General features: G+C 37.7%; 1 protein-coding gene across 1 annotated transcript in view; it reads right to left on the bottom strand.

Moving 5' to 3' along the window:
- Window positions 1-14,327, bottom strand: part of LOC122809021 (zinc finger protein 260-like) — a 596,918-nt gene that overhangs the window by 532,430 nt on the left and 50,161 nt on the right. Inside the window, exon 2 of the mRNA XM_044080221.1 lies at window positions 8,461-8,587. Within this exon, the coding sequence (XP_043936156.1) occupies window positions 8,461-8,587 (127 nt within the window). The remainder of the gene's footprint in view (window positions 1-8,460; window positions 8,588-14,327) is intronic.

Here is a 14,327-nt window from a genome sequence, read left to right as displayed (position 1 = left end):
ATTGACCCAAAATGGCCAATAAAACTACAGCTTCTAGGTAGTAACCACTCCTCCAGGGACAGGCAGGCTGTTCAGTGTTAACCACTCCCAATGGTAAAAACACAGAGACCCCTCCCCCTAGCCCAAGCAAGCACTGGCCTTCTAGAAACTTCCAAAAAGTTCAGAACAGCAAATCTGTAACTGAACTTTCTTAACTTTCAGAAAGTGGGAAAAAAGCAAGATTTTTTTTTTGTTTTTTTTGTTGTAGTTTAAAGGTAACAGCGATACACAAGCAGCAAAATAATCACAACAGTGCAATAAATGACCCCACACTTGAGTGCTAGGCCAAAATCAGTTAAAATGCAGTTTTTAGAGAAAAAACAATTTTAAATTAAGTGCAACACAGGGAATGCAGTAAACAGGCTCTAGATGTGTTCCAAGTACTGTTACTGTTACAGATATAAACTTTAGCAAGCCAGAAAATGCCAAAAAGTAGGCGGCAAAGCAGTAAAACCTAGCAAAAAATCAGAAGAAAATACTTAAAATCACAAAAGTGGCTCCTTTTCTTCTCTCAGCATTTTCTCCCTTTGGTAGGTGCTTCAGCAACAACTAGCAAGCCTGAAAAGACACCAAAACCACGTGGCAGTCGGGTTTTAAGAGAGAGAGAGAGATCAAGGAGTTTAGAAATTACCCAAAATGGCCAATAAAACTACAGCTTCTAGGTAGTAACCACTCCTCCAGGGACAGGCAGGCTGTTCAGTGTTTACCACTCCCACTGCTGAACACAGAGACTTCTCTTTATCCCAAGCAAGTACTGGCCTTCTAGAAACTTCCAAACAGTTCAGAACAGCAAATCTGTAACTGAACTTTCTTAACTTTCAGAAAGTGGGAAAAAAGCAAGATTTTTTTTTGTTGTATTTTTTTTCTTTTTGTTGTAGTTTAAAGGTAGCAGAGATACACAAGCAGCAGAATAATCACAACAGTGCAATAAATGACCCCACACTTGAGTGCTAGGCCAAAATCAGGTAAAATGCAGTTTTTAGAGAAAAAAACGATTTTAAATTAAGTGCAACACAGGAAATGCAGTAAACAGGCTCTAGATGTGTTCCAAGTACTGTTACTGTTACAGATATAAACTTTAGCAAACCGGAAAAATGCCAAAAGGTAGGCGGCAAAGCAGTAAAACTTAACAAAAAATCAGAAGAAAATACTTAAAATCACAAAAGTGGCTCCTTTTCTTCTCTCAGCGTTTTCTCCCCTTGGTAGGTGCTTCAGCAACAACTAGCAAGCCTTTTTTATGTTGAGCAACTTATAAGTAAGGGTGCGACATCTAGGTGCAAAGAGGTCATTATCCCACTGTACTCCACCCTTACCAAAACAATAATAGAGCACAATGTCCCCTGACCAGGCATATTCAGCAACTAGAGTGACTGCAGAGGTTTCTTACAAAAAGAATGCAAGCTGTAACAAACATGTTTTTTACAGAGTGCCTTAACGCCCTTTTACTGTACACATTGTCTATGTTTGACTTAGAAACCCTGGACTTATGAACCTTCTGCATATTCATAAGTCAGAATACCAGAAATACAAGGTCTAGGGACTGGAATTTTGGCTGCAACTTAAACAGAACATGCTGGAGAGGCAGATGTGTCCCAGAGACTGCCCCTCCTATGGAACAGGCTTCCCCATCCTTGTGAAGCTGGGTTTGGCTATTACCCAGCTTAAGTGCAACCTAGACCAGTGACTGGGGAATAGGAAATTTACACCAGGCCTGGCACCCATCTCTTATGTATGGAGGTAGGTTATAAATGCCTAGCCCTTAATGTCCTGTTTGGATACGGGACGTCATTATTCTTTCAGGAAAACTTGGTTAGACTTAAAAAGGCCCACTGGGTCATTTGTCAAGTAACAATCTATGAATCTATGAATACTCTCTACAGTAATGAAGCAAGACAGTTAACAAAACAAATATCTGACTTCAACAGAAACAAAAATAAACATTTTTGTGAAGTGGGTGAAAGATATCATGCACCCCATATAACACCACATTTAGACATGCATACTAACTCCATTGTTGCTCAACTGTGGGGCTAACTGTAACCTTCCTTCACCAAAAGTTGAACAAACCTGCAGTTAGCACAGCAAATTTTATTTATTTATTTTATTTTACATTTGTTGACAGGGATAGTCCGACTAGATGCATGTCCATTTTCAGCGGAGGCCCGGGGAGAAATGCTCCAAGGGTAAGCAGATACAGCATTAGATAGTACCAGCATTACATATTACAAACAGACTATTTACAGAGATTACATAAGTAAGCAAGTTAAACAAGTTCCACAGGTTACAGTTAATCCTGAGCACAAGTCAGGATTAAATTAAATTACACAGTAAACTGGCTAACAGATTTTTACACATTCTAGAGAGAGTTAGCCAGGCTTGATACATTGACATAGCCAGTTAAGTGACAAATGTTGTTTGAGTCTAGTTTTAAATTGACCTAATGTGAAAAGTAAGGTAATATCAGCTGGAAGAGAGAGTTCCCGGATCTACTTACAGAGTTTGCAAAGAATCACCGGCTGTGTTATTAATTTTGCTAGTCTGAATTAGTAGTTTGTTAGAAGATCGAAGCGGTCTAGGATTGTTATAGGGGATGATAATATTTTTAAGTGCAGGAGTATTGTCCGGATTATAGAGGATTTTATAGGCCATAATCAGTTGGTTATTCTGGATTAGGCTGGGTAGTTCAAGCCACCCAAGCTGATTTAGATTGATGAAATGATGTGTCCTAAAAGGCAGCCCAGTGGCAAACCTGGCAATGTGGTTGTAGCAAATTAAGAGTTTATTAAGGACAGTGTTGTTTAAATTTGAGAGTAGAGAGGATGCATACAGAAGGATTGAAAGAAGATGAGAGCAAGCTATGGCAATTTTAGCTGGAGTGGTTAGGAAGGCTTTTATTCTGTAAAGTGACCCTAGTTTTTTATTGATGGTTTTGATAGTTTGGTTAACATGTAGGTTGAATTTTAGATTATTATCTATGATGACACCTAACAGTTTTGCAGAGGGCTCAGGGGAGATTATTGTGCCATCATTTGAATTTATGGTAAAAGTGAAAGCAGTAGATCTACGTGTTGGTGAAAATAACAGCATTTTAGTTTTTTTGGGATTTAGGATCAGACAACATTCAGAAAGCCAGTTTTCTATTGTATTAAAGGTGGTCTGGGTAGCTGACCATAACTCTACTGGAGATGTGGCTGAGCAAATCAGAGTAGAGTCATCAGCATATTGGATACAGCTGACTTTTGGGATGACAGTATAAAGGTCGTTAATGAAGATGGAGAACAGCAAGGGCCCTAGTACAGAGCCGTGTGGTACTCCAAGGGTGTTAGGTAGAAGGTTAGAGAGTTTGTTCTGCCAGAGGACATCCTGCTGTCGACCATTCAGGTAGGATTGAAACCATTGGAGGGCTCCAGTATCTAGACAGAATGTTTGCAGGGTGTGGATTAAAAGTTGGTGATCAACCATATCGAATGCCTTGGAAAGATCCAAAAAGAGGGCTGAGGATATATAATTATTGTTGCGATTATGGTTTATGGTGTTGGTAAAGGCTAGGAGGGCTGAAGTAGTGCTGTGATGAGGACGGAAGCTATGCTGAGTGTCTGCCATAAGGTGATTCTGGATTAGGTGGTGCATGAGTTGTCTATGAATACATTTTTCCATAATCTTTGCAAGTGGAGAGAGTATAGCTATTGGCCTATAATTGGAGAATTCAGTAGAGCTGCCTCCTTTGTGAAGTGGGATTACATAGGATATTTTCCAGATGGTGGGAATTTTAGCTTCTACTATAGTTCGATTGATTAGTATTGAGACGAGGTAAGCAATAGCATCAGCTGATTTTTGTAGGTACTCGGCAGGGAGTTGATCAGCAGAAAGTATAGTGGGTTTTAATTTTTTGATCAAGGTACAGATAAGTGAAGTGGCGACTGGTTGGAAGCTGAACGCGAGCAGGTTTCTAGGGGTGCTACTTTCAGGACCAGGGGAGCTAGGAGGTAGTTGGCTAGCTAGGGCTTGAATTGTCTCAGTAAAGAATTGGTTAAAACTATCAGAAACATCTTCAGGGTTTTTATCAATAGTAGCAGCAGGGATTGGGGTTCAAGTTTGTCCATGATGTAGTAGATTATTTAAACCTGCCCAAAACTTCTGAGGGTTATTTTGATTTACCGTCTTGTAAATTACAGTAGTATTGTTTTTTGTCTTGTAAATGTGGACAATAAATAAGAGTCAGTGTTTTGGTTTGACAATATAGAATTCAAACAAATTTCAGTGAACAAATGCCCAATTTCACCTAGCTCTTTTGAAGCTGACCCTTCTCTTTAATGCCTTTCCCACAGCTTCATGAGTCCGTTTGTTGCCTTGTATCCTGCTACCTTTTTTAGTTCATTCTCTTCTCCATCTTCTCCATGAAGGGGGCTTCAGTATGTCTATGTTAAACATGGCCACTTCTTATATTTATATTTTCACTTCCTTCCACTCTCTTTGTTCTTGAAAATAAACACTTTGCTCTGCCTCCCTCGCAATTAACTGTGTACCTATGCCTGTACCAATGGCACAGAGGGATGAAGCCTAACTGTGACCCAGGTGATTGCGGTTTGACTAGCAGTCCAGTTCCTTACTTCCCAAGGTAACCCTTTGACTGAGGCTCTCTTTAAGGGGCCATCACTCCCACTGAGCAGCACCCTGCATTTTTGGTGGTAACACCAGCCATCTATCTGCCTATTCAGACAGTCTTTTTATATACCTCCTTATTTGTGTCACCATCAAACAGACTGATCATGTTTTCTCATCCTGGCATGATGTAAAGAAAAGGATACACTGAATATAATGCTGGCTCCAGTATGGATTTCTGCACATCGCTACTTGTTACCTCTGTATATTGTAAGAGTAAACACATATACCTACTGCCTTTATCTTTCTACAACTTGGGCATCTTTCTGTCTACCATATCACTTTGGCCTCATCCCCCCCCCCAACTTTTCCAGCAGCCTTTTATATATGAGTGAGTGCAATGGTTTGTTGAAAACTCTGGATCCACTCTCCCAGTACTAAGTTACAACTACAAAAATAATTTCTAATTTTGAGAGGGATGGAGCAAAGGTTGACAAAATTTACCAGCATTCCTTCCAAAAGTCTGCTGATATGTACAGTGGATATAAAAAGTTTACACACTCCTGTTAAAATGTCAGATTTTTCTGATATAAAATTGAGACCACAATAAATAATTTCAAAACTTTTCCCACCTTTAATGTGACCTATAACCTGTATAATTCAATTGAAAAACAAACAAATCTGTTAGGGGAAAATATAAAAAATAAGAAACGTACAATACGCCGGTTGCATAAGTGTGCACACCCTTAAACTAATACTTTGTTGTGTGTGCACACCCTTAAACTAATACTTTGTTGAAGCACCTTTTGATTTAATTACAACAGTCAGTCTTCTTGGGTAGGAGTCTATCAGCATGGCACATCTTGACTTGGCAATATTTGCCCACTCTTCCTTGCAAAAGCACTCCAAATCTGTCAGATTGTGAGGTCATCTCTTGTACACAGCCCTCTTCATGTCACCCCACAGATTTTCTATAGGATTTAGGTCTGGGCTGTGGCTGCACCATTCCAAAACTTTAATTTTATTCTGGTGAAGCCATTCTTTTGATGATTTGGATGTATGCTTGTGGTCATTGTCATGTTGAATGGTGAAATTACTTCAGATGCCTGAAGGTTTTAAGCCAAAATTAACTGGTATTCAGAGCTGTCCATAATTCCCTCCACCTTGACTAAAGCCACAATTCCAGCTGAAGAAAAGCAACCCCAAAGCATGATACTGCCACCACCATGCTTCATCATGGGGATGATGTTCTTTTGGTGATGCAAAGTGTTGTTTTTGTGCCAAATGTACCATTTGGAATTGTGGCCAAAAAGTTCAGCCTTGGTCTCATCAGACCATAACACATTTTCCCACATGCTTATGGGAGACTTGATGTATTGTTTTGGAAATTTTAGCCAGCCTGGATGTTTTTCTGTGTAAGAAAAGGCTTCCATCTTGCAACCCTACCCCATAGTCCAGACATATGGAGAATATGGGAGGTTGTTGTCACATGTAGTACACAACCAGTACTTGCCAGAAATTTCTGAAGCTCCTTCAGTGTTGCTGTTGGTGTCTTGGCAGCCTCCCTGACTATTTTCCGCCTTGTCTTTTCATCAATTTTGGAGAGACGTCCAGTTTTTTTTCATTTTTGCAACGTCATGACTGTCCCATATTTTCTCCACTTTTTGTTTACTGTCTTCACTGTGTTCCATGGTATATCCAAAGTTGTGGAAATTTTTTTGTACCCTTCTCCTGACTGATACTCTTCAACAATGTGATCGCTTTGATGCTTTGTAAGTTCTCTGTGAACCATGGCTTTTGCTGTAGCAGGCAACTGAGTAAATGTCAGGAAAATCCTACTAGGACAGCTGAACTTTATTTGGGGTTAATCAGTGTCTCTTTAATGGATGGCAGGTGTGTACCCAAGAAGACTGAATGTTGTAATTAAATCAAAAGTTGCTTCAACAAAGTATTAATTTAAGGGTGTGCACACACAACAAAGTATACGTTTAAGGGTGTACATACTTATGCAACCAGTGTATTGTAGGTTTTTTTATTTTTTATATTTTTTCCCTAACAGATTTGTTTATTTTTCAATTGAATTGTACAGGTTATAGGGCACATTAAAGGTTTGTAAAGTTTAGAAATGATTTATTGTGGTCTCTTTTTATATCAGAAAAAACTGGCATTTTAACAGGGGTGTGTAAACTTTTTATATCCACTGTATATTCACAGAGATTCACAATCTGTCACACTCACCCCTACCTAAAATTTTCAGTTGAGTAGGAAAAAAAGCTCTTTCTTCTTTGAAAAAAAATGTAGATGTAGCAATCTGCAAATGACTTTCTCCATCTTAGGCCAGGCACAAAGTGTTAAAGTATTTCAGACCTGACCGCAAATGCGCAGATGAGTGATTGGCATTGCCCAATTTCATCACCTAACATCTTCAGCTTGGGTGGCTCCTCCCTTAACCTCATCCTATCTATGCCTCCAGATACACTGCATCCACACATTTGTAAAAGGTTCTTGAACTTTCCTCCATACCGCTCAAGAATTAGGGATAAAGCTAAAAATGAATGATGTATAAAGGCCTAAAATCAGTCAGATAGTTAATATTTCCTTTATATCAACTCTTCTCTATGCCTCACCTTTATTCTCCAACTTAAACAAAACAGATCTTAATAAACTATCATCGTGCTATAACCACATTGCCAGATTTGCTACTGGCACAGCCTACCAGACACACCAGTGTCACAACCTAAATCGCCTAGGATGGCTTGAACTGCCAAGCCTACTGCAGTTCAACCAGCTAATAGTGGCACATAAAGTTCTTTACCAACCAGAAAATACACCTGCACTAAAAAATATTATCAGCCCCTACACCAGCACCCGGCCACTGCGATCATCCACTAGACTCCTAGTTCAAACATATAAATCCAGCTACTCAGCTGGGGACTCTGTTTGCCAACTCGGTTGTAAAAATATGGAACAGATTCCCAGATGACTTGACCCTAGAACCCTCACTAAATCCATTCAAAAACAAACTCAAGAAATACTTCAAAACTCATTGGTTATGTCCTTGCACTAACCCCGACTGGTGACCTCTATTTCTTCAGTGCTTTACCTTCAACTACTTCTAACTTTTCTCTACCACTCCATTTCAGGAAGGGTCAATTGTATAACTGCTGCTCAGTGTCTCTTAAACCTGAATGTAATGTTATGTATGTTTAACTTTGAAAATAATATTATGTTTTGTAAAGTGTTTTATAATAAGTACTATATGTGCTAAATGCTGGTATTGCTTATGACTGTAATCTGCTTGAAACTAGCATTTAGTAAATGGTCAGTGTGTATTATTATCTTGGAGCTTTTCTCCCCGGGCCTCGGCTGAAAATGGACATATATCCAGTTGGACTATCCTGGTCAACAAATGTAAAATAAATACATAAATATACTTAGACAGCTGCTAGAATAGTATGCTTTGCTTTAGCATTCATTTCCCGAAAGATATGAAATCTGAAACTCATATCTGGCAATATTTAATTACTGCAGTCATCGGCAAATTGCCAGAGAAGCATACATTTTGTGAGGAATAATTAAAACATTTTTGATGGAATCGTTCAGATTGTTGAGGTATGCTTTTTCCTCCTTTTGTAAAGGCACCATGTATGTTTGTTTCATCACCTCTCTGTGCAGTCCTGGAACCTTCTTGTACAGACACCGTGTGTTAATTGTTGTGTAACATCACTTTACCTGAGGCTCCAGACCACCCTTCATACCTTCCAGCACAATGACATCAGATATCACACCTGCGTGCATCTCCGGCAAAAGCCTTCTTACCTACTGAGACCATGTGCTCAAAGTTCTGTATCATCACCTCCTGGTGCAACTGTTTCTCCTCTTTGGTCAGAAGTTCCCACTCATCTCTGGAAAACTCAACAGCAACATCGTCAAAACTTTCTGGCACCTGAAACGACAATAGTTATTTATTTTATTTTGCTTCTGATTAGCAGATTTGTCAGACTGGGTTTAGTCAGGAAACCCCTTTCAGTAATGGCCTGTGGAGGAAATCTCTAGCATATTGCAAACATTTCTAAACAGACATTCAGTAATATATATTAACAGACATTATTCATTAGCTAATCAGATTACATTCATATAAAGTAAAAAGCAACTATTACAGCATAAAACTTATTTAATCATTAGGAATTTTGAACACTGAGCATTTGAAGAGGTATATTAGTGCATTTGTCAAACAGATAATTAGAATATGTAATTAGTGCTTAGTAATTCAAAGAAACAGAAGTGAGGGAAGGAGCTAGGTAGGGCAGAAAATGTTAATATTGTAGTTAACAGATGGGGTATAAAGCAAGTTTAGAGACAATTATATATATGGCATTCATGAGGTTTTGTATTAGAAGTACAGAGGCAGGAGTTAACAGTGCCACACAATTATGCAAATGGCTGGTGGGAGAGGATTGTAAAACTATTCAGGTATTGGGGAAGACTGGTTGTGGTGTATAGGATTCTGAATGAACAGAAGTGGTTTGATGACATAGCAAGCTGAAGATGACAGTAGCACTTTCCTGGAGATATACAGGAGCAGATACAATGATCTGATGGGTGAACTTTTAGTTATGTTTATAATGACTTTGCTTTCTGAATGGATTTCAGTGGTAATGAGACACGGCGCTATACTTTAGCTACACTATTTGAAGCATTAGATGATTTGATTAAAGCGATTAGTGGTTTTCTGTAGACTGTAAAATTTTATTGAGGGACTAATATATCAAGTTGTTAAGGGCAGGGCAATTTTGTGACTTATAGAGAAGTTTCTGAATTGTAGTTAATCGAGAAAGAGTTTGGTGATAGTGTAGTTCTAATCAGTTTAATGCTCTGAGGTCTAGGCAGCTGAGTGTTCTGTTGTAGTTTGCTACCAATTTTTCAAATTTGGCTATTTTGTTATAACATTGCTATTGACAGTTGAGAGACATGAAGGTTAGTTGAAGATTGACGCAGCATAGGGGAGAGATGGCTGTAAGAAAGTCAGAGGTACACATCTTCTGGCTATGTCAGGTTTTGATGACTTTTTTGAAACACACGTGATACATAATGGTCGAATGTCTGTGATGACACCCAGTAATTTTATGTGGTTTACTTGTTCTATCATGATGGTGCTGGCAGAGATCATAGTTAATACTGCTGTTTTGATAGAGATGTGTTCTGGGGTAAGGAGCAATACTTTAGTTTTGTTGGGATTTAGTAGTAGTTTTAAATTATTTAGCCATGTTTCAGTCGATAAGAAGGATTGTTGTGTAAGGTTTTGGAGGTCAGAGAGAGATTTGACAGAACGGATTATGGCTGAATCATCAGTACAATGAACAAGGGTACCGTTTTTTGGAGCAGTGTAGAGCTCATTGATGAAGATGTTGAAAGGTGTGGGGCCTAGTAACTGCTACAAGCAGGAAGGTAGAGAAATCATTTTCCAGTTTGACTGCTCGTAATTTGTCTGAGAGGTAGCTATGGAACCATTGCAGGAAAGAGCTGGGGAGCCCGAAAATGAGAGCTTATTTTTACAATTACTGGTGGGAGACAGTATTAAAAGCTTTTGATAAGTCTAGGAAGATGTTGGAACTACATTTCCAGCATTTATATGAGTGATGACTTTTTAATAAAATTCAGCAAAAGCACTACTTGTGCTGTGATGAAGACAGACGCCATGTTGGATCAAAGACAGGCAATGGTTATCTATTACACAGTTAAAAAGTTGTGTGATTAAATTTTTTCTAATATTGTTGATAGAGGAGATAAAAGCAACCGGGCTGTGGTTTGAAAGATCTGCAATGATTCCACTGGAATAAGAAATTATTCATTCAATAGTGAGGGGGACTTAATTTTTAGATATGATCGATTTATCACAATTAAACCTGGATATTCATAGATAAATACTAGGCAATCAGTCTGAAGACTATTGCAAGCCTAGTCAACAACCTGAGGTAATACAAAATCCTGTACCTTGCATTAGTGATGTGAAGACTTTCACCATCATACCAACCCTACTATCCTTGCAATAGCCTCTACTGCTATCTTAAGATATTCATCAGGTAGATGGTCAGGGGCAGTTGCACTATGCTTCAATTTTTGATGGTATCCATGAGAACTGGTTTGAAGGAAAACCATTGAAGGAGGTTATTTGACTGAGTAGCTACATCAAGAGCTTGATTACCTACCTGTCTGATTAATGACTGTACAGTCTGTATAAAGTGGGCATTGAATTTGCTGGGTATGTTATCATTTGATTTCTCTGTGTTTGGTGTTGGCTGTGTATCTTGTCCTGTATTTAAAAGTTTATTGATTAAGGACAAAAACAGTTTTAGATTATTATTATTATGCAGGTTTTAATTGTCTGCATAATAGGCTTTTTTTATCTTTGATAAGCTGTTTTGTTAGGTTTCTTAGTTGTCTATACTCTAGTATCTAAAGTAGGACCAGTTTGATTTTTTTTCTCCAGACCTTCCAGGTTTTATCTCTGTTTAATGAATCATTTATTTGTTAAGGAAAGTCACGGGCAGGGTTGGTATTGGCACTTTTTATTCTGAGGGGGCTAGTGTGTTTAAAATATCTAGGCAGATTTTATTGAACTCAGGTAAAGCATCATCTGTGGGGTGAGTCTTTCGTAACTCCTCATTATGAGATGTAGTGTGTTAATAAAGGTGTTATTTGTAAAAGTTTCCCTACCATGTTGTAACAATCTGTTTTGGTGTTGTTGTGGAGTAGACTGGTAAGTGATCACTTTGGCAAACTAATGCAGAGATCCATGGGATAATATTTCATTTGGAGTAAATGTCAGGAGCCAATCACGGGTTGATTTTATGGCTGCAGCTTTGCTATATCTAGTTGGTGTGGTTATAAGTTGTGCGAACTTGTACAAATGTATATTGTTAGTTGAATTTTCAGATTGAATGACTTGCCAGTCTGTATTAGCATCACCCAATATTATGGTTTCATGAGGGATTTTAGAGTATGCCAAGCAGATAATATTTTCCTGTGTTTTAGAATTGCTTCCTGGGTTATGTGTATGCCCATGACTGTGACTGTCTTGTGAGTATTTAGTTTTAGCAGGGTCAGTTGGATTTTGGAGTTAGAAAAATTTGGCAGGTTCAGGAGAGCATGATATCCATTATGTTTTTGTAAAAAATAGTGACACCACCAGCTTTTTTGTTGGTTCTGTCTAATCTGATAATATTATAGCCTGGAAGGGTGGTTTATTTTTTTTTTATTTCCCGATGGTGCAAAGTTTCTGTGTCAATTAATATGTCTGGAGTGTGTAGTGCTATAGATGCATGCACTTCAAGAAGTTTATTATAAATACTTTAAGTTGACATGGTATATATGAAGGCCATGGTGGGACTGTAGGTAAGGTGGTAGTGGTGGAGATATTCTGTCTGGTTCCTGAATATGAAAAGCTGGGCCAGCATTTGGCTGGATGTCACCAGTATGTTTTATGGTTACGGAGGTATGAAAGTACAGGTTGAGATATGTTTTCTTGATTTTATGTTGAACACCCAATTTGAGTTTATGGCTGTTGCTTTGAATAACTGTCTTTGAGCAGTATGAAAAATGAATGCTGATATACATAGAGTGTGCTTATGATAGGAGGTTCAGAATCATTTCACTTGCTGGACATATTATAAAGGTTTTGTAAGAACTGCAAGGGTAATGGATGCCCATAGGATGTCAAGTGTGCAAGTAGGCAAAGAGAGACTCTAGTACGAGGAATTGTAGGTGTAATAAGCTTCGGACATTTAAGAAATAGAGAGCTTTGAATAGACAGAGGATGAGGATGCAGTTAATACCGGAAAACAAATGATAAGTCTATAGTAAAAGTAATAGAACATCAAAATAAGAGATATATGGATATATTATCACATAAAAAGGCACAGCTTTGGAAAAATTAAAAGTAGCATCTTATGCTATGTCTCCTAAACATATGCACAATGTAGCTAAAAGAGTCAAAATACAATCAAAAAGCAATAACATCTTAGAAATAAAAGATATTTATAACAACTAATCATGAAGACATTGTCTCAAATCTACATCTTGATTTGTCCCATTTTATAAAGTTGGCCAATGAATTCTCGAACAAAACCAAACAATTTAAACCTAATAAAGCCCCAGGTATATATGGAGGAATAATAGAAATATATAAATTATTACCCCCATCTATTATTTCACTTTTCCGTAAAACCCTTATAGAAATTCATACACATAAGGTAATTCCCTCCATTGAAATATTCACTAATCACACCCATATTAAAAGAAAGTAAAAAGCCTCAACTCATACAGATCCATATCACTTCTAATCAATGATTATAAAAATTTCATGTCTGTCCTTTCAGACAGATTTAAAATAATAATATTGCAAATCATTAATTTAGACCAAACTGGAATTGTATACAACTCATGACAATATTAAAAGATTATTAACCCTTATAAATTTTGTAAATAACAAAAATGAAGATGTTGTTAAGTCTAAACATTGAAAAAGCTTTTGATTCTTTAAATTAAATTTATTTAAAGTCATAGAATCATTTGACTTTCCTTTTTAATTCACTTCCCTTATTAATAATATGCATACGAATAACAAAGCTTACATTAACTTTAGGCCTTTCAAATCCAATACCATTTTCCTGACTAAGGGTACCAAACAGGGTTGTCCCCTTCCTTCTATTTTATTTGTATTGCCACTGAAGTCTTAGCAGTAGCAATTTTAATTCAAAATAAAGCAAATATCAAAGAATAGAAATTTCAAAAAAGTATAATTCCAAAACTAAACTATTTGCTGATGATGTACTACTAACCTTTCCCAGCATAAGATCAACTCTAGAAGGTTTAGATTTTATCATAAAGTTATTTCAGTCAAACATAGGTCTACACTTTGGAAACAAACTTGGATTTTAGATTTTTAAACAAAAAAAAAGGAAATTACAAACACAATAAATATGTAATACTAACTATAATTAATACTAAAACTGCAGTGGTGGTGCTGCAGTAGCATTGTCGCCTCACAGTAAGATGTTGTCCTGTTCGATTCTCAGCTAGATAGTCTTCTGTGTGGAGACATGCGTGAATGGGCGTACCTTCGTTGAAGGTTGTGCATCAGGGCCGGCAACTCGACACGTAAAAATCTACTGCCAATCATTAGCGGATCGGAGTTCCTCTGTGGCGACCCCTAACCGGGAAAAGCCGAAAGACACAAACAAACAAACTATAATTAATACTATTGAAGGGATAAAAACTACAAATTATAAAAACATTTTAAGCATAATCCTAAGTTTCATCAAAGAAAAACGAACGTCATGTAATCTGCAGAGAAACTTTAATTAAAATTAAAACCAAACTGGTAAGCACTTTTGTAGATACACTCTTTTGACTCATAATCTCAAGTCCAACTAATAAATGGAACAAAACTTTAATACCCTTTCATGACAGATGATGGGATGGTGCAGTGGTTAGCATTGTCACCTCACAGTTAGAGGTTCTCCGGTTTGACTCTCAGCTGGATGTCTCCTGTGCAGAGTCTGCATGTCTTGTCTGCATTTGTGTGGGTTTCCTCCAGGTACTCTGGTTTCCTCTCACATTACAAAGACATGTGTCTGGAGTGTTTCTCCCCGGGCCTCCACTAAAAATTAGTTTGTTCCAAGTCG

Source organism: Protopterus annectens, chromosome 1.part1, assembly GCF_019279795.1.
Source record: "Protopterus annectens isolate FY-2018-M chromosome 1.part1, PAN1.0, whole genome shotgun sequence".
Classification (NCBI taxonomy): domain Eukaryota; kingdom Metazoa; phylum Chordata; order Ceratodontiformes; family Protopteridae; genus Protopterus; species Protopterus annectens.
Note: the sequence above shows the minus strand (reverse complement) of the source record. Positions and strands in the feature narration are given on the sequence as shown.